This window comes from Alosa sapidissima, chromosome 8, assembly GCF_018492685.1.
Source record: "Alosa sapidissima isolate fAloSap1 chromosome 8, fAloSap1.pri, whole genome shotgun sequence".
Classification (NCBI taxonomy): Eukaryota; Metazoa; Chordata; class Actinopteri; order Clupeiformes; family Clupeidae; genus Alosa; species Alosa sapidissima.
Window position 1 is genome coordinate 3,907,751 of NC_055964.1, and position 21,914 is coordinate 3,929,664.

The 21,914-nt window shown below is 40.3% G+C and overlaps 1 protein-coding gene across 1 annotated transcript; it reads left to right on the forward strand.

Annotated features, from left to right (window-relative positions):
- Positions 1-304: 304 nt before the first annotated feature.
- On the forward strand, positions 305-21,587 carry LOC121715431 (protein fem-1 homolog C). Its single transcript, XM_042101155.1, has 2 exons — positions 305-2,511; positions 17,716-21,587. Exons 1-2 carry the CDS (start codon positions 1,968-1,970, stop codon positions 19,059-19,061), a joined length of 1,890 nt encoding a protein of 629 aa, XP_041957089.1. The 5' UTR covers positions 305-1,967; the 3' UTR covers positions 19,062-21,587.
- The last annotated feature ends 327 nt before the right edge of the window (positions 21,588-21,914 follow it).

The window sequence follows — 21,914 nt, forward strand, 5'->3', positions numbered from 1 at the left end:
TCGTGGAAAAGTTTGGGAACCCCTGCTCTAATCGATGCTGGGTAACGTCACTTCTGTTGACATTCAACAAAAACAGAGCGCTAGCTCGCTACTTCCTCCCCCTCCCTCCCGTGCAATTGAAACTCTCCTAAACGAGCATCTCGTCTGTGATTTGCTGAAACAGTTTGTTATGTTTTTATGGGCTAGGTTTGCCCAGGTTGTTTTTGTTGCCTGGGCTGTCCACAGAGATCGCGTTTTTACAGTGATTCAGAACACAGGCAGCTAGCGGGTGGTGAGGTGATGTTTGCTGTAAGTGACAAAAAATGTTTTAACCTAAAAAATCGCGTGGCATCGCTTAGAGCACCTTGGTCAGGGTTGCCTCGACGGTCGCAGCACTGCCTTGAGTCGCCGGTGGGGAACACCATCAAGCGAAGTAGCTTTGGCGGCGAGGAAGGATGACTGCAACGTCAGTGGCGTTCTCAACTTTTCTGTGATAGAATTACTTTTTAGCAAGTGTAATGGACACATAATTAATATAAATAGGTCTAAATTGCACAAAACTTAAAGTAGCCTACATAGTTCAGATCACAACAAGTATAGGTTCATGTTGATTTAAACGCAGAAAAAAACAGGAAGAAAAATATGAAGCAGCCAGCGAATAAAAGCCACCGCAGTGCACTGTAGGCCTAAAACGCTCCTTTATTTAGGTGTTCATTTGTCAATTTCAATTGTATAAATGAAGGGGGTTCCCCGATAAAGGCTTTCCTCGTGTTCACTATCTATTTTCGTCGCAAATACGTAGTTAAAAATTCAGCTCTGCGATTGGATACATTTTTGCCCATTCAAATAATCTGCATCATTTCCCATAGAACTACCCTGTATCCCGAAGTAGAAGTGTGCATTCGCTGGAGCTCTTTGCGGCGATGCATTGCCGCACTGCTTCGTTCGCTTCCGCGTGATGTCTGGATAATCGTAATATTTTTAAAAACCCGTTTTTTGCCTTTACGAAGCCAAACTAGTTGGATTAAAAGACTGTAGTTGACGGTAGACTAACATTAACCAATTACCTCGAGGCAATGGCACGTAATTTAATACGGGGAACGAAACAAGCGGGGGTGGGAAACCCATCTAAGCTAGTATAACGCAGGTTATTTTCCCCTGGCCCAGATATTTTTCATCGAACTTGAGACATTAACAGCTTCGATCAGCCGTTTCTTTCATGACAAAACGTTACGACGCACAAATGGCATTGTAAGAAAGTGATGCGTCTGGTTATGTGCTAACGTTATCTGGGTGGATTGTTCAATGGATCAGAAAACGACATTAAAGACACAGGTGACAAAGGTTGGCTAAGATTGCTATGCTAGCCAGCTAGCTTAAAAAGCAGTTTCGTGGATGGAAGAACTGTGGCACCCAGTTCCACGTAGCAACGTAATCTAACGACTCTAACTAGTCAGATAGGTTAAGTGTTGTATTTGTTAATATATATATATATATATATACCAACATTTTGGTAAGTCAAGTGCATCGGTGCAGGAAATGTAACGTTCTTTTAGAAAACGGCAAATTGACTACATTGTTCTTGGACAGATAAGTTAGCTGAAGCTAGCTACTGTTAACTTAGCAGATGCTATCCTCGTTTGCTGTCAAAGGTATCGTTAGCTAATCATTGAGCTGGGAAGGAAGTAGAATTCGTTTAACGTTAACCTGTGATAATTAAATGTGTAGCATTTGATTGGTTTCAGACCGTTTTCGCTTGAGATTTTTGGTGGGGGATTCACAGGGCCACTTGATTGATGTGTCGTGATTCTCTCAGCTGGCTAACTTTAAGTTAGCCTATCACATGCACAGACGAAAGAGTGCAGTAACACTGACTAAACATCAGGTGAAAATGCTAGAACTAACTTAAACGCCATCTATCTTATCCTCTGGTGAACAATTGAAAGACTTTTAACTGTTTACTGTCAAGTTACACTTCCTTCCATGCAATGGATTTAAAAACGGCCGTCTTCAACGCTGCCAGGGATGGGAAGCTTCGGCTGCTCCAAAAACTATTGGAAAACAAAAGTGACCCCGAGGTCACTAAACTTATGTCTGAGAAAACAAACGGGGCAACGCCATTACTAATGGCTGCGAGATATGGACATCTTGAGCTTGTGGAATATCTTTTGGAATGTTGTTTAGCCCCTGTCGAAGTCGGGGGGTCTGTCAATTTTGATGGGGAGACAATAGAGGGGGCTCCACCATTATGGGCTGCTTCGGCTGCTGGACACTTGAAAGTGGTACAGTCGCTGGTAGGCCATGGAGCTTCCGTTAACAACACAACCCTTACGAACTCAACGCCCCTAAGAGCCGCTTGTTTTGACGGACATCTCAATATTGTTAAATATCTAGTGGAACATAAAGCAGACCTTGAAGTGGCTAACAGACATGGCCATACATGCCTCATGATTTCCTGCTACAAGGGCCACAAGGAAATTGCTCAGTACCTTCTGGAAAAGGGCGCAGATGTCAACAGAAAAAGCGTGAAGGGTAAGACAACTTCTGAAAGATTAAATCATGTCTTTTGCCGCCTTAGGCTTCATCATTATGTTTGTTAATTAACTTGATTGAAAGCACTATCCTACTTGTCATATGTCAGGTAATTTTGGGTTGGGTTGGGAGGTCGAACAACATTTTCACTCACTCATTGTTGTAATGTGTTAGTTTGTGATCTTTCCCCATCTCTGCCTCTGCCTTTTTATGTATGGGTTATTCAATAGTGTCACTGGTCAGTCATGGCATCCCAGGTGTCAGGCAAGCATATTTTTGTTACTCTTCTGATGGCCTACATTTTTTGTCAAATTCAACCAATTGCTCCACATAGAGCAATTTGTTGAAACAAACAGCTACTGGCTCAGAACTGGCTGGCTGATTTTGGCTGAAGTTTGTCTACACAGTGTTTTAGGTCCTAAGACCTATTAAATATCTTTATTAAATTTCATAATATTTAATATTATGAAATATTCATAATATTTTTTCCCATAGATAGATAGATAGATAGATAGATAGATAGATAGATAGATACTTTATTGATCTCCAAGGGGAAATTCAGGGTCTCAGTAGCATACAGACATCACACACACAACATGCACTTACAGCAGAAAAAGTAATATAAGTATATATACAAAACTCAACTGCACAATAGAGACAGTAGAAGATAAAAAAAATACTAAATAAACTAAATCAAATATCCATATAGTGTGCTTAGAATAATGTAGACAAAGTAATATAAAAACATATATAATAATAATCAGCTAATATGCGAACAAAGGCAGGCAAACAAGATGATTGCCTTACCCAATCTCTTGCCTTCGGGAATTCCCTGTCCATGTATGGCCCAAAGCTATGGTGATCTGTTACACATACTGCCTTTCCAAAGCTGCTTAGATATCGTAGACAGTCAGACTTCATATAGTATAAATTAAACGGTTGCACAAAGCAGTTTAGCTCTTGACTATCTGAAGTAGGACTATAGTGCAATGAATTCTGGATAAAGTAAGACTCTTTTCAAAATAAAAAACATGGCTGTCTGAGTAACCACATTTAACCAACTCAACTCAATTTTACCCAAGCAGAACATGCTTGTCTTTAGGTCAAACAAAATGAATAGGGCATATGTCTTTACAAATGACACCTCAGGTGTGGTGTTTTTTTTTTTTTAGTTTTTTTTTTTTAAAAGTATATATTTTTGGGCTTTTTGCCTTTATTCCGACAGGTCAGTGAAGATAGACAGGAAGTGAGTGGGAGAGAGAGATGGGGTGGGATTGGGACATGACCGCAGGTCGGATTCGAACATGGGTCCCCGTGGGCACTTGGACCCGTTCATGATACGGGCGCTGTAGCCTGTTGCGCCACAGCACCCCACATATGTGGTATTTTCTAGGGATGCACGATTGGCGGCCGATATATTATTGGCCGATAAGTGAAAAAATTAAAATATTATTATCGGTCCGATAATAGAATTCTGGCCGATAATTTGCGCCGATATTTTTTAAAGCCCTAATTTCTCGACTAGGCGTAGGTAAGGTCCGTCTGGCTACACTGAGCTACTTGAGCTTTATTGGCTATACTTCTTCCTCAATATAATGTCAGCGGTGTGGAGAGCAGAGTGGAGCTCAACCTACATAGATCCGTCTTGTGCTGGTGTGTTTGCACTTTACCGCGCTAGTCGGGGAAACAAATAAACAAACTTGTCGGTGGGACGAGTACATAAGTAGACCTAGTTCTAAGTTGTATTTTAGTACTATATTTGCATTACGTTAGCTTGGGTTTTGTATTATTACCTAGAAATGCTAACCATCCCTGCTTCAGTTCCAGACAAGTCATCATAAGTTATTAAAACCTTCGGGGCTAACCCCTTTCTTTTCTGCTGCAGCAGGTTGTGCGCAACAGAGTAGATGGACATAAGATACAGTCTGAGGAGTTGCACACAAACTCTGATTTGAACAATATATTTTATTTATTTTTGTTTATGAGCATTTACTCCTAAATGAAAACGATTCATGCACTGTCTCTAGCCACACACTCGTAGTTCACTGACGTCAGGCTCACTTAAAGGAGCCACACATAGGGCTAGGCTACTGCTATTTTGTTGACTGCTGTACTATTGAGGACTATTATGAGTTCTGTCCATCATTTGGTGGTAGGTAAAATTACTGCAATAAAATTATGCTTATTAAATGCTTTCCCCAAATCACTTTTCACAATTTTTTTTCAAAAGTAATATTATCGGTTATTGTATCGGTATCGGCCACAAAACACCGATAAATATTAGTTATCGTTATCGGCCCTAAAATTCCATATTGGTGCATCTCTAGCTGCATGATATCATTGTGCTGCTGGTGTTCATGTGCCCATGGTGTTCCTTGATTATTACACTGGAACAAAAAATGTGACCATGCAAATAAAATTGTGATAGAACAGTGCATTTGTATGTAACTTTTATTGTTAAAATAATGTTATAAGGGACCATTGGCCCACGGGAATCTTCACATGATCAAATCTGGAGAGGTCTTTTTTTGAATGAAGATCCTTTATTTCCACTCTTGTTTTTTGGACCTTTTTGCATCTTGCCTTTTTTGCGTTTTTTGCCGAGGCTACCGCCTACCGCCTCCTAGTGGCCTGACTTAAAATAGGCTATATGGACTGCTAACTGCTTTTGTGGTTGTTTGCTTGTTTGTGCGTTGTGTTCATATGATGTGTCCTCAATAATATAATATGTTCAATACATTTTGAACACAGCTACTTGAATCATATTTCTTGAAGTCTTTTTAGTTATTCATTTAGTGTTTTGTGGTGTTTATAAAGTCCATTTGTTATTATTTCTTAATTTTAGTTTAATTTCACTCTGTCTGAGTGGTGGTGGATAAATCCACCTGGCGCCCAACCGTTACGCTACCCCACTACCGCCACAAAACAAACAAACTTTGAATATGATTTTTGGGCAAAAGTCAAAGCCCTACCCAGAAGGTGGTGTCAGGTGGTGTTTGAAAGGTTTACATTTCGAGTTCCGGAACCTTCCATTGGTTCCATAGGTTTGGGCACTTGACTGGCATAGCCTAACCCAGTGGTTCTCAAATGGGGGTACGCGTACCCCTGGGGATACGTGAAGGCACTCCAGGGGGTACGTGAGATTTTAACCCTTAGAATCCGATTGACGCAAAGTGCGTCAAAAACACACACCCTTTCTTCTCGGTTACATTGCTCTGCAACTGTTCATCGCAGCGAGATGAAACCTTTATTGCGTGACAGAGCAGAAGTGGGGCTTTCCAACGAGACAACGCACTTGTCTGTACGTTAAAGTATGAAAATAAAAATCATGAAATTAAATCAAATTGCACCATATTTACAGTCTTTACTTCTCTGCGTTCACGTGCGCACCCATTACTCTCATTTGAATTACTCGCAAACCCGTGAACGCATACCCCAGACATGGGGCTATCATTTGATAGCAAGTATGTTGATCCTTCTGGCTTATGAAATCAGACGAAGTAACTACAAAATAATAACGTCATGTACAAAAACCAATGCTGCACACCCATTACTCTCGTTTGAATTACTCGCAGACCTGCGATCGGATAGATATGCCACGCATGTCAGATGAAAGAGGAGACGCGGAGCTATCATTTGATACCAAGTACATCCTTCTGGGTTATAAAACAGACGAAGTGACAGCAAAATAATAACTTCATATAGCTCGACTTACCTCACGTTTTTGTCTGTTTTTGTAGCAAAGCATGTTTATAATCCAACGCTATTGTGTGTTTTCTATGGCAAAGAATGTTCATAATCCGGTTTTGAGATCCTACCAAATTCCTGCATGGCATCCAATTCAAGGCTCATATTGCATCCCAATTTGTTCGGCAAAGAAACACCTTTTTTGCCTTTACTTTGTTCATGGCAATGCAGTAAAAAGTTGTAGAGAATCATGAGTACACGTAAACTCTGGTCAAGTCAGGTCAGATCAGTTCGTGTCACAGATATGGAGCGCAGAAAAGTCATTAAATCACTAAATAAAAAAATGGCATTTATTTCTGTAAGGCACACACCACATATGTCTGTAAATTGCTCAGCCCCAGAGAATTCCTCCACCATGGCAATGATATTGCCAGATTCAGGACAGAATGCCCTACACACACATGAAATGCATGTAGAGCTATGAGCTTGCTGTGGTGAGATACATATCAAAATATACGATTTTTTATAATACGCTTTTTATATTTTAATTCTTTAAAAATCAAAATAAAATCAATGCTAGTACTAATACATGAAGTGATGGCAGATCTGGATAGCCTAGATTCTGCTGGAAAAAAACCCCAACATATAATATGTGTGTGTGGCACTTACAATGACCAGAATAAATCCTTATGAATAAAGGTAGTGAAAATGCCCTAAAAACAAATTAGGGTTAACATATACATAGATTTAAAAGCAAAAATACTTTTTTTTTTTTTTTTACAATTATTTAATAAATATGTCAGGAAAATATAAGTTTATAAAATAAATTTTGTATTTCAGTAGGCTATTCAATTTCATTATCCTAAAAAAAAAACCATACCAGGATGGTTCGACCCAACCTGTCACATGCCACCCGCCATCACCTGTCAATCAATGTCAAAACTCAAACGATGGAGTCGTAGTTCCAAAGTTTAATAAATTAGACACTGATGTCACAGCGCTCTGTTTTAAGTCTTTTTCTCTCAAATAAAAATGCTTTACGCTGCTTTACGAAAAAATATTTCACAGGGGGTACATCACTGAAAAAAGGTTGAGAACCACTGGCCTAACCTGTGACAGAAACAGCACAGTGCTGGCCAATCAAATGTTCTGATGAAGCTCCCGACTGGAAAAAATAATCAGGATGATGGGCCGACTCCAAAAACAGTCATGTTTATGTAAATAGTTTGGCTTTGTTTTGAGCAGATTTTGTAAACTTTAGTGAGAAATAGGCACTGTACAGTTAAAAAAATAGGTTAGAGGTGTTGTTTGCAATTTGTGTACCAGCCAACTAACATTGGCAAGCTAGCAGTCCAAAGTCAAACAGCAATTATAGTCGTGTCATTCGGTGTTGAGCTGTCAATCTCGGAACCTCCCAGTGCTGGGCAAGCCCACCATCAAGCATTGGCACCGGCACACACTGTGTCTACTCTGTTAAAAAGATCTCCCCCTTCCCATTTTGTACTTCAGTCAGAGCTGTGCATAAACTTCTGTGTCTCAGTCAGCAAACGTAAATGTGGCTGGGGGAGTTGGGTCTTTCGCATACAGGTTTTAAACAAGTAAAATCCAGCAAGGTTCCTCAACTAGACTGCTTGCTTATTGCTACTTTCAGAGATTAGGGACAGAAATCCTCAAGAATTGCGGTAGATGTCAACTTCTCTAAGCATCTTCCAGTATTGCTACTGTGTCATACAAGCTCTAGACAGTTCATCCTGTTTCCTGTGGGAATGACTTAAAGGCTGAATGAGAATAGGAATTTGTTATCTAATGGCCCTTTCCATTAGACTTGTAAATCCGTCGCCCGAGTTAGAAAGTGTATATTACCCAGCTTTCTTGTGGCATTTCACGCAGGCACGCCCCCTTTACCTCAGAGTACCCCGAGGTGGACGTACGACCTTACGACACATGGCTGCGCCCATAGTTGAGATGAGATTACATGTTTTTTTGTTTTGTTTTTTTGCATATGTACTGTGTTGGTCATTTTAATGTTGACGCAGTGCTCTTACACACTAGATTACATTGCTGCTTCAATCCGGTCACCAATTCATGCATTGCACGGTCTTGCTGTGCGTGCAATACAATGTAACAATTTGTTTTCCAGCCGTTTAGCTAGAGGCTACATGTAGCACAAAACAATAACAATGACTAGCCTCCTGCTAATGCCCCTCAGGGCTTGAGAGAAACACATTCCTTTGCCAAACTCTTTAAACTTTAAAATGAAACTTTACATTTTCTGGCCAGTGACGTCACTCAGCCCCCCATACTTGTCCAAATTTCCCCAAAATAGTGTCAATCGTCTGTGCTACGTTTGTGCTCATTTGTGCCCTTAAAAGTAACATTTGTGCTACTATGTTTTTTAAGGTATTCCACGTTATTTGTTACACGTGTGACGTCACTCAGCCCCCAATCAATGTCCAAATCTTCCCAAAATGGACTCAATCGTTTGGGCTAGGTTTGTGCTGATTTGTGCCGTTAAAAGAAACATTTGTGCTACTATGTTTTCTAAGTTATTATGGTTTATTTATTACTCCCGTGACGTCACCAGCCCCCCACCAATGTCCAAAACTCCCCAAAATGGTCTCAATCGTTTGTGCTATGTTTGTGCTGATTTGTGCCGTTAAAAATAACATTTGTGCAGCTATGTTTTTTAAGTTCACACGCTGTGTTACATGTGTGACGTCATTCAGCCCATCATCAGTGTCCAAATCTCCTCAAAATAGCCACGATCATTTGTGCTACGTGCGTGCTGATTTGTGCCATTTAAAATAAACGTTTGTAGGGTAGGCTACTATGTAAATTGTCCAGCGGCCTTGTCCAGCAGTTGTAGCTTATTACCCAGCCCCTCCATCAATGTCCAAACCTAGGCCTATACCCAATCGTTTCGATTGCACCTGGCAGAGTTCTAAGCCATCTGGCGATGTCTAATGGGCTGGGCTGGGCTGTCTGTACATGTAACTTTTGACCCGTATGTCCGATTTTCATAAATGAGGTACTGTTGGAATCCTTGGATGAGGCCAAGTTCCATGCCCCTGATCAAACCCACTCTTGCAGTTCCTCGGAACCGCAATTCTAGTTAGTGGATTTGATCCAGCAAGCCCACTATTGTTCTTCTTAAGTTTTCTTATTTATTAGTGGGTTTGATCCAGCAAGCCCACTATTGTTCTTCTTAAGTTTTCTTATTTATTATTCCTTTTCACCCACTTTTTGGACAAACTACTGCTCCTAGACCGTTTGAGCTATCGAGGCAGTTCGAACTCCAAAAATTCAGGCCCGAACCGGTGTAACTTGCTTGTTACTTTCGTGTCGCTGGCCCTTGTCGTTTTCGCGGTATTCCCGTTTTTCGGCGTTTTTGGGCCCCTTGCATGCACTCCCGCGACCGTGGTCCAAAACATATCATGTGTACTACCGTTGGAAAGCTCTGTTTTTCCTGTATCACGCTATGTGATCCATATATGGACACTTCCTTTGTATCAGCAACCAATCGCGAAAGTTCAAAGGCGAGTCTAGGCTGAGAACGGAATCTCATTGGCTGTCTTTCAAGGCTGTTTTCTCAAAATGAGTTTCCTCTCACACTCTGAGCTCAAAAACTCCACTTCAGAAGCACGTGCATACACCAAACTTTCTAGACTTATGCCTAACTATATGTCGAAGATTTCTACAGAGGGGTTTGTTGATATATTATTCCTAGCCTGACTTACATGACATTTTATGCCTAAAAACATGGAAAAAATCGATTTTTTAGGGCTAGTGACATCATTTTCTGATTTACAGGATAACAAAAGTAGATATTCATAAATCCCTCTGTAAATGTTTCCCCATCTAATTTCTGAACACAATGAAAACATCATTTTGAACCTGGCTGTATCCAATGCTCAGGTTTCGTGCCTTAAAATGTATGCAAATTAGCGCATATTTAATTAGATAATGCCTAATTTGCATATGTAAACATTAAATTACAGCAAACTTGTGTAATTTCTCATATTAATGTAACTAATCAACTGGGGAAGTTTCATAGTGATATCTGCTTGTTAAAAAATTACCCTATTCACCTGTAGTGTCTCGCCTAAAGTGTGCTTGCAAAGCAGCACACTTATTTTTCTTCTTATTATTATTCCTGTAAGCCCGATTTTGGGCCAGCTCCTGCTCCTAGACCTTTTGAGATATCACCACCGATCCAACTCTGGGACGTCCGGCTGGAATCGGTGTAGTGTGGAAATTGAAAATGACGTCACTGACCCTTGTCATTCTTCCGCCATATTGGATTGAATAGAAAGCGAAACTAAAGTTTCACAGGTCACAAATTTGGTCAGAACTTCACGAAACTTGACGTACATGATCCTTGGACCAAGCCTCACAAAAGTTACAGAAAAGATTTTTGATTTTCAGAAGCGTTTGCCCGTAACAGCCAAACGAAATCGGCGGCGAAGCTCCGAAACAGGAAGTTGTCCATATCTCAGGAACACTGTCACATATCGATACCAAATTTTGTTTGAACTCGGGACTCCAATGTAAGGGTGCATAAGCTAAAAAAAAAAAAAAGAAATATTCTAAAAGTTTCCATCATTTTGCAAACCACCCACAGGTATTTGGTAACTCTCACCATTCACCTTCGCACCATTCACCTTCTATCACAATGCCTTCCAAGTATGCTCAATGCCTCTGGGCAGCCACAATGTCTCTGGGCAACCTTGCCCACTCATGAAATCCTTGCTCTGCCATGGGATAGTATGGACTTACGAACTGAAATAGCAAGGAGAACAGTAGCTATATATAGCTTACATAATAGAGTTGTTTTCACATTGACTGTATTCAAATTAAATTTTTCATTATTGTTAAATATCATGATGGGAGAGTATTATTAAAAATGTTACAAGTATGCAAATGCATATGTTTACGGGCATTTAGGTTTTACTGTGTTGTTTTGTTGTAAAGACATGCAAGGCATTCTGGGCCGTAATGAACAGTGGTCGGCAGCACTCCATAGGCTACGTATTAATATGAATAGGTGTTTCTGTAAACCTAGGGACAATAAACAGTTATCTCTGTACAAAAACGAGCTGGTAATCACTCATTGAAGAGGGAACTATGATAAAAAGATTGTTTTCCTAAAAGCATGGAGTTGACGAAAGAATAAGCAAGCAATGTCACGTTAATGTTAAATACATCTGAACGCTAGGTGGCAACGTTGTATTACATTTTACTAAATACGGTGACATTAGTGAACTTCATAAGTAAGGAAGGTGCAAATATGTCATTTATCATGGGAAATTATTGGAAATGTTATTTCTTGTTTATTCTAATTGCAAACCATACACATCCATTCGTAATCACTCGTACACTTTTGATACCATTGGTATCAAAGACTGTCATTTCGTTTATTTGTTGTTGCCTAGCAACTCTGGGAACAACAGAGCGAAGATTCTAGAACAGAGCTTCAGAGAGACACATTTTGAGTTCGTGGCCAAGTGCCTAAAATATCGGTTTCCATGTGTATGTGCTGGATGGTGTGCGTCCTTTATGAAAGTAAGTGTTTTATGCAGTTACAGATATAACTAGATTTGCGGTTCCGAGGAACTGGAGGCATGGAATTCGGCCTCATCCAAGGATTCCAACGGTACCTCATTTATGAAAATCGGGCACACGGATCAAAAGTTATCTGCATTAACGCAACATCCAATAAGCTAAAAGGCATAAATATTGTGGTTGCTATGCTGGTTGCTAGGGCAATCATGCTGGTTGCTATAGTGGTCACTAGGTTAGAAGGCCAGCGCCTCCTGAGAGGCCTGAAGGGTCAGTTCTGAGGTTGTTGGCTGCTGGAACCGAAAAATGGACTGCATTTTCTTAAAAGACAATTTGACTGAATGTGACTGAAGTGCGGGCAAAGTTTGCACAGAAATGTACGATTTTTCCCACCCTCATCGACCTTGTCATAAAACTTGTTTAAATGATCACACGACGCCTCCTTGCTGCTTTGTCGTCTACATCAGCCTTTCTCAAACTTCTTTGACCTGAGGCCCAGTCAAGGCATACTTTGGGGTCATAGGGCCCACCTACATGAACCCACCCCCTCCTCCCACCCCCCATCAAATTGTAATGATATCACAATTATTATTATTTTTATACTATATTGCTATACATGCACTTCAAAACAGTCAATGTTTAAAGTGCTAAGATTGTTCACAAAAGTTTGTGAAAGCATGCACATCAGAGTACTGCTTTACTAATGTAAAATATAATTAGGCCTACAATAGTTTAATTGTTTTTGCATTGTTGCATAATGCTTGCATGAGAAATACTTCTCAAAACAACAGCAATTATATGGGTGCCGTTGTTTTGGGATGTTTCCCTCATGCAAGCATCATACACTGATAGAGTATATATATGCTATTTAATTAAATTTCATTTGAATGCCTGAATGTAAGAATTCAGGAAACACAATACCAGCTTTTAACATTTCTGTTGTTTACTAGTTTATGTAAATCACATAACACATGAACTGTTTACATACTACTGATAGCCCATTAATACTCTATACACAATAATACTGTGCCCATACATCAACATATTTTAAACATCAGGCGTCTTGTTTACACATTTAAACCATATTTGCACTTTGAATTTCGACTCCAAATTGTAGTAACTACATCTACGAAGTCTAAGGAAGATAACCAGGTAGTCTTTTCAAAGATTACGTCGATTTTATGAGAATGCCAGCCCTCAGAAAAGCAGTAACTATTAATTCATTCACTTCCTTTTTTCTAGCTCGCAAAATCGCGGTTCTGTTTACACATTAAAACCATATTACACTTCGAATTTTGCCTCCAAATTGTAGTAACTACATCTACGAAGTCTAAGGAAGATAACCATGTAGTCTGTTCAAAGATAAGATAAATTTTGACAGAACTACAGACCTCGTAAAAGTAGTACCTAAAATGACTCCATTCACTTCATTGCAAAATCGCGGTTGGTCTGTTTACACATTAAAACCATACTAACAATTTACATTTCGACTCCACGTCGTTGTAACACCATACCAAGGGTCTTAAGAAGTGAGTCAATTTGGCTGATTACGTTAACGCATTTCCAGGGCTTGTCAGCTCAAAAAAAGCAGTGGCTATTGCTAACGCATTTATTTTTCAATGCTTAGCATGTTAGCTAACATTAATAGGTTGCATATGACAACAGCAAATAGCTAACGTTTATGTTAGCCTAACTTACTTATTGTTGACGTTGACCCGACACGTTCATAAGTTAGACCATAGACTGATAAGGACGTCCATCAAACTAAAAGGGTTCGTTCTTCGATGTCTTCAAATTCGTTCGAATTCCGTGTGTATCCTGTGTATCTTTCGTGCTGCTGTCCTGTTGCCTCTTCCCTGCTGTTCGGCAACAAGGTTCCACGCGAGATTTACGCCACATCCCAGAGAGTTGTGTTTTCCCAAGATGGCGCCCATCTGTATATGTGAACGAGACCTGAACGGTACTGTTTTTCTTTTTAATAAACTGCCTGTAGACTTACACAGTTCTCAATGCTTCGGTTTACATGTAGATACCCTCATTATGCTACGGTGTAAGTGTGTTGCTATTTGGAGCCTTGGTAGCAATTTATTTTTACTCTAATCACAGCACAGCACCCAGAATGCATTGCAACACACCGTCATGAAGGGACTCATCGTTAGGTCGGCTTTAAATAACATACAGAACCTATAGTAATTTAACGTTATCTGTAAGCGTTATCGTGGCAAGACAATTGAATTGATTGTGGACTTCTTGCCGGGCAACGATAAGCAACTTAACTTGAATAGTAGTGTTGCGTGGATGTGTTGTGTGGTTTATTGCGTGGATTATGAATGTGTGTTTCTTAATGTTATAATCTATACAACTATACACATGACTAGGTTTGAATGGAGCTAGCTGGGCATTGAACTGGGCTGAATGGATTGGGAAAATCCTTTTTTTTTTTTTTTTTTTTTTAATGACCTATATGAACATGGTTTGGCTTTAAAAAAAAAGATGGCAGAGCGTGAACTTTTTTTACATTACCTTTAGAACTGGTGCTGGCAAGGCATTGAACTGGGCTTCATTCGAGGATTCCAACGGTACCTCATATTTGAAAATCGGACATACGGGTCAAAAGTTACATGCACACACCTTCATATACACAGACAGCCCAGCCCAGCCCATTAGAGCTCTGCCAGATGGCTCAGAACTCTGCCAGGTGCAAGCTTAAACAATTAGAGCTGTGATGTCCCAATCGGAATTAGAATCCTTGAACATTCCGCCATTCATTTCAATGGGGCCCAAAAACGCCGAAAAACGGGAATACCGCGAAAACGACAAGGGCCAGCGACACGAAAGTAACAAGCAAGTTACACCGGTTCGGGCCTGAATTTTTGGAGTTCGAACTGCCTCGATAGCTCAAACGGTCTAGGAGCAGTAGTTTGTCCAAAAAGTGGGTGAAAAGGAATAATAAATAAGAAAACTTAAGAAGAACAATAGTGGGCTTGCTGGATCAAATCCACTAATGAGTCATATTGTAGTGGTCAACATAAATGTGCCCCTTCTGTTATTAGAATGCTAAGCGGAGAAGCATGCTAAGCAGAGATTTAACAGAGAAGCTAGGGAGGAGATGTTGCTGTATGGGATTTATGTTGCTTAGCGTGATGCCATGGTCATTTGATATGAGATGCTTGTACTCGTAACTTTAGGACTCCTATTTTTTTTTTTTTACTAAGAGTAATTCAGGAAGCATTTTAGCCCTAAAAGTAGTGCCTGAGTCTGTGACCGCTTAAAAGAAGTCGCGAAGACTCATAACTCACTAAGACCGAACAATTTTTTGTGGTGGCATTTCGCGTCGCGATGTTTTGAAATGCGTCTGCAGGAGCTAACAATCGCGAGGGAACAATTTTGCATTGTAGGCATAACTAAGGGATGCAGTAACCCCAACCAAAACTAGCCTACTCATTGTCAACATGTACATTAAATGTAACGTTTCATTGTGAATCAAATTAAAATGTTCTCCTCCTTGCAAACGTTGGCATAGGCATATGGTGACAGATTAATTTAATAATGTTGCTGCGTGGATCACGGTAAGTGTGAATGAAGTGGCCACTTCTTAATGGCACTCGCTGTATGGAAGTAAGTAAAATAGAGATGCTTCAAATAAGATAAAGTTAGGATATGCCCGCTTGACAACGGCAGAGATAGAACTGGCCTTTGGCCATAGCAACCATCCATTTAGAACGACTGGCCTTCATAGCAACCAAAGATCTTAGCTGTGATTCATGTACAGTATGCATTCAATGTGATGCAAAGTATAGAAAGGTGATGAAATGAAGAGTTCAGATGCAAAATCTTCTAAATCCGTCTGACTACTTTTCTTTTAAATGAGCATTTAAATTCAGGCTCCTATAGGTTTTTGCCTATAAATCGATATTTCAGACCAGGAAGAGAGTGGTATTTAGTGGGTTTAGAAGTTAAATTATTTGATTAGCGTATACTATGTGTGGAGAGCATCCCCTCACCATCTTTATCTCATTTTTGACATAGGTGGCATTTAGAGGCTTTTGCATCTGAACCCTTCAAATATACAGAGACAGGTCAAGAAATATAGTGCAATGTAGACAGTAGTATACAGTTGATTTACAGAAGGTGGTTTAGAGTAATATGAATTAAATATAAATATGTGCAGTGTATTAGCAGTTACCTCATACAATAAGTAGAATAATGTATGTAGATGTAGCAGTAACAGTATAATAGTATAAATAATAATATAGATATATGCAGTGTATTAACAGAATATAATAAAACAGAATAATTATGGATATTCAATATGACAAATATATAACAGATATGTACATAACATACAGCTATGTGCAGTGTGGAAACAGTGTCATTGTAGTGTAGAAACAACATTATAAGAGTAGTAAGAATAAGTCTGTGCAGGATGAATAGTATAAAGATCAGTAGTATATGTATAACTATGTATAAATGTAATTACAGTAGGCCTATGTACATTTGTAAATAAATAAAAAACTATGGGTGAGAGGGATAAATTAATTTTATTTAATCGTAAAAGTAAATTGCATTCAATGAAATTGCAATTAAAAATATTTCCAGTAGGCTTTAATGTCACGCAAAAAGTACAACCAAAGCTGAGCTTGATCAACTAGAACGTCTAAAGAACCAGAACTTGAGTAGTTTTTTGCTGGGTGGCCATGTTGGTCTGAGGGGAAATGAGAAAGCGGACAGTGCTGCTAAGCAAGCCCTCAATGAAGAAGTCACAGAATGTCAAATCCCTGCCCCAGACCTTAAACCTATACTGAACTCTTACATCTCAGGTAAGTGGCAATCTGAATGGGATTAATGTACCAACAACAAGCAAGGAATGTGAATTTTGGCACATTTTCATGATCCACTGGGTCGTTATGGGCCACACAAAATACGGTGTTGCTAAAATTACTCCTATTGTGGCTATTAGAGACATGCGTTCATGAGTATCCAGCTACATTCAATGAGTAAAATACATTCACACACACAAAAAAAGCATCATTAATGTTGTGGACATTCCTTTATTCTGAGATACATCAATAGGCTCTCAAAACAATCTCAAACAGACATAAGGTCTTTTATAGAGCAAATCCATATAGATTATTTGTCAAATAAACCAGTAAAACAGAATTAGGGGATGGAATATATAACATTTACACTCATAGCTCATATTTTTTAAATAAATCAGTGAAAAAGTATCCTGACAAACAAGCAGCATTTTAATGCCTTAGTCATATTTCATAATTTCAAATTTTTCTCTAGGTTACCTGATAGCCCAGTTTGAGAGGTGCAAGACGCGTGACATTATTTATTTTTGCAGCCAATCACTGCTGTTGTTTTATTTTATTGATTTGATTTTAGTCATAGAAGCTAAATTCGAAGGCAGGCCACAGGTAAAATCCAACGAACCGCATTCACCCCGCAAGGCAATAGTTGAATAGAGCTTTTGAGGTATTGCCACCTCTCCAACGCTGAAAGGCACTGTTAGAATGCTTGGATCAAGCCAGGTTCAGCATAGCGTATGTCACTGTCTGCTCACGTTGGTGACCGGACCAGGGCAAGCACACTTTCGCAGTTCCCGCCGGAAATGCAGTCTAGTTAGTACTTAAAACCCTTAACAGCACAAACGATAATTTTTACGGCACAAACGTAGCACAAACGAATAGCAGTGTTTTTAATCATTTTTCAATAACATGGGGGGCCAGCTTCACGCAGGTTAATGGAAAGGGCCATAATTTGGACTCTTCTCATCTGGCATTGTTACAGATGTTGTGTACTTTTGAGGCAAGGTTCTCTGTTGGACAGTGTATTAATAGACTGTATTTAAATGTTAATACAACATTTTTCAGATGTCTAACTGTACCTTGAGAGATTTTTACATCTTAACATTCCCATGGTTCTGTTAACTCTTTGACCTTGTCTTTTCAGGCAATACAGCCCTTCATGACTGTGCTGAGTCAGGCAGCCTTGAAATACTTCGCTTACTGTTGGATTATGGTGCCCGAATGGAACGTGATGGTTATGGCATGACACCGTTGCTGTCGGCCAGTGTGACGGGCCATGCAAATATTGTGGACTACCTGGTCCAGCACCCATTAACACCCCCTTCTGAGCGAGCAGATGCGCTTGAACTGCTGGGTGCCACTTATGTGGACAAGAAACGTGACCTCCTGGGGGCCCTGCAACACTGGCGACAGGCCCTTGAGCTGCGTCACACAGATCCTATTAACCTCCTACCCAAGCCCCAGCCTGAACAACTTGTGGCAGCGTATGACTTTGCAGTGGAGGTGAGCTGTGAGGAAGAACTTGACGCACTCATTTCCGATCCAGATGGCATGCGCATGCAGGCACTGCTGATCCGTGAACGTGTACTTGGACCTGCCCATCCAGACACCTCATACTACATCCGTTACCGTGGTGCTGTGTACGCTGACTCTGGCAACTTTGAGCGCTGTGTGGCACTATGGAGCTACGCCCTAGACATGCAACAGCGCCACCTAGAACCTCTCAGCCCTATGACCGCAAGCAGTCTGCTTTCCTTTGCTGAACTCTTTTCCTTCATGTTGCAGGACCGTGCTAAAGGCCTTCTTGGCACCTCGGTTTCCTTCCATGACCTTATGGCCATTTTGGGCAAGAGTGTGCTGGAGATCGAGCGGGCAATTAAACATAAGTCTCATGGGGTAGGCTCACTAATGACACTGGCAGCAACTTCCACCCCAGACCCAGCCCAGCTGAGTAAAGCACTCTCCATCATCCTGCACTTGATCTGCTTGTTGGAAAAAGTGCCCTGTACGCTGGAACAAGACCACTTAAAGAAGGAGACGATCTACCGCTTCCTCAAACTTCGGCCGTGTGGCAAGAATGGCTCAAGCCCACTGCACCTGGCAGCTGACCGTGCCACTACTTGTGTGGGCCGCTACCCTGTCTGCCGCTTCCCCTCACTGCAAGTGGCTGCTGTGCTGCTTGAATGTGGTGCCGATGTCAATTGCCGTGATGCACAAGACAATTCTCCACTCCACGTGGCTGCCTCCAATCAACAGCCTGAGTTGATGCGGCTGCTGATTGATCGTGGCACACATTTCGACAGCACCAATGCCATGCGACAAACTGCCTGTGACCTGTTGGGCCAGAAGGAGCTGGCACGCAGCCTCATCCAGCCAGTCAACCACACCACTCTGCAGTGCCTGGCCGCTCGTGCCATCATCCAACATGGCTTGGTCTACCAAGGCAACATACCCCAGCGCCTGGAGGACTTTGTGCTCTTGCACAGATAGTGGAGACTTTTTAATTAACCAAGGAACAAAACCAGGAGTGAGGGCTGTATGACTGAGAGGAATGATAAGCAAGGAAAATAAGGGAAACTGAGACATTCATAACATCTTTGCCCTTCCCCCTATAACTTTGTTTTTATTTATTTATTTTGTCCAATGTTTACTTCCCTTTCTCCAAAGCATAGTCCAGTTGCCTAAGCTAAGGACAGCTTGGCCCAAATTAGTTTTTAATGACACACCAGGGTGCTTTTCTCCAAAGCCTCTCATGATTTCTGTTTTGTCTCCACCTCTATGCACTCCTCCCTTCACTGACATCTATGGCTCTTTTTCTCTGCAGAAACTGACCTTTGAGAAGCTTTATAATGTGTTTTGAGGTTTGCACATGCCATAAGTGCTTTAATCCTCCTATGCACAGGCTAGGATAGACTGTTCTGTGTTATACAGTACAATACAGTAAAACTAAAGTATTTGTTTTCATGTCACAGCCTGTGTTTTGAAAGTCTCGATATCCATGTTCTATGATTGGAGCCATTAAATAGCAGAGGGCTTTTGTATGGTCCTCAGTGGAGAATGAATAATCTTACAAAACAGTTATTGGCAGAAGTGGATTGATTGGCTGCTGTTATTTCCAGCTCTTTTCTAGTTTTCTGCAGTCATTTTGGTAACTTTGAGCCCTCTTGTTCTAAGGCAAGCTGTAAACAACATAAAGACAAAAGTCCGGGGTGATGCAATTACCATTAACCTTCACTACTGCACATTAATCAATGCTGAACACCTCAGAGGTCTTTTGATCTCAGATTTGCATTTATGTTGAAATTCTTTTTTTTACTCATGTAATTGTACTAAAAAGATAAAGGCCTTGCATGGGACAGGTGTGTTGTGGTGTAACATTTGCACATTTAACTGCAGTTGCATTTTTTTGTTCTCTTTTAGACAGGGGCACAGCAGAGGTTTTTGAAGTGTGTGTGTGTGTGTGCATGTGTGTGCACGTGTGTGCGCATGCGTGCGTGGTAGTAGCTGGGGTGGGGGAGGCGTTTTGTGTAATTTTGGCCAATGGTTTAACGCTCTAAAAGTCATGATGGGTTACTGACTTTTTATGAAGCCATGGACAAGACTTGACACAGGCCTAAATGATCAACACTGGTCAATTACACATGATCAAACTATTGCTTAGTTGTTTTGTCAGGGTCAGGTTAATTTGGGTGTGTAATGTCATTAATGTGTCCTCAGTTTCCTCCTCCTGTCTCCCCATCCTCATGTCTTTCTACTTTCTTCATTGCCTTCCAGTCAATCATCTTTGTGATTCATGAGGGTTGGCTGGAATGTCAGTGACCTGATTTTCCTTGTCATCATTAAAAAAAAAATACTATTTCTGAATAGTCTGTTTCCATGCATTTTCTTGCATGTGAGGGCTACTCATCAAAAAACAGCTTTGAAAATCAGACAAGGAAGTAAGGGGTTAGATTTGGTTTATACCACAGGCTACAATAGACTGTTTCCACACACCTTTTTGAGTCTAAATGGCTCATACTAAATGTATTGATCTGTTTGGTTGTTCGAACTATATTGATGCATGACTGTCACACCCCAATCACTGACCTACAGGTGTGTGTGTGTGTGTCTGTGTCATCTAAATAGTTTAGATTCAAGTTTCATTTCTTAGTTTAATCTGACAGTTTGTGAGTGTGACCTACTTCAAGACATCAGCCCAATCAGTAATTTAGTCTTAGTCATAACCCTTGCCTGGTGTGTTATGACTGATTGATCTGATAGTACCATAAACAGTCATGAAACTTTGGCAAGCCAACACTGCAATAGTAGGCTGGTTGGGTGTGCCTAGACAAGGGGAGGCACAGTACTAACATTAACAAATCCATAATAGCTGCATATAATGCCATGTTCATATCATGTTCAAGTAACTTGGAACTCCTTTAAACATTTACACGCCTCGTGTTCCTGAGCATTAGGGGATGTGTGTGCTTAAGCCCAGCTTTCCCTTTTAGGACAAGATCAATTTATATCCATTTGGGCAGGCTTACACTGACTTGACTGTCCATTTCACCTGTGTGCTGGTGTTTGACGTAACCAAATCAATGGAAAAGCTGACAGACGCCTGTCAAGTACTAAGATATGTGCATATTTCCACATATTTTACTGTAAACCTTATTTGGTATTTCTTCACTGTAGATAAAATAAATAACAATGCAATCTTCTTTTACTTAAATGTCCAGTTACGTAGTGACAAACATTGGTATTTTTTTCCTTGGGGTGAGGGTATGCCTCTGTCATCATCTGCACCCCTGCTTTTAGACTATGTGAAATCAAGGGCTTTCATGGTTTTCTAGGAACTCATTTCATCACTAAGAGAACGCAGACACACCATGCCAGCAGGGGGACTTGCACTTTATTATTTTGAGGTTTTGAGTATTTCATTTATTACTTTGAGGTCTTGAGTATTTCATATTACAGAGATAAATGCTTGTTTGATGTCTCAACAGCATATTTGACAATAAACCCCTGTTGCTATTGTTTGATGTGTCCTGGTGTGATTACATGTACCTGTCTATTATGTATGTATGTAGCCTATTTATTTATTTAGATTTGCAGATTTTGCACAGATATGTTTGTAAACTGACCCTGAGGCATTACCTTAAAAAAGAATGATTCTGTGTGTCCTTACTTCTCATATACAGAAGATTAATGTTGTGATGTCTTAGATACTTCTACATGTGTGTATTAATTGTAAAGCAAAGCTATAGCTTCAGCAGCATAGATTAAACTACATAGGCATAAACTACTCCAAAATCAGACATTCCGTCTTAGACTCAACCTCATCCACAACCTAGATAAATACTT

Bases quoted from the DNA above. Each gene is read 5' to 3' on its own strand.
- LOC121715431 (XM_042101155.1), top strand. From the start codon at position 1,968: ATGGATTTAAAAACGGCCGTCTTCAACGCTGCCAGGGATGGGAAGCTT. The intron at 2,512-17,715 runs GTAAGACAACTT...TTGTCTTTTCAG, and splicing joins CAACAGAAAAAGCGTGAAGG to GCAATACAGCCCTTCATGAC.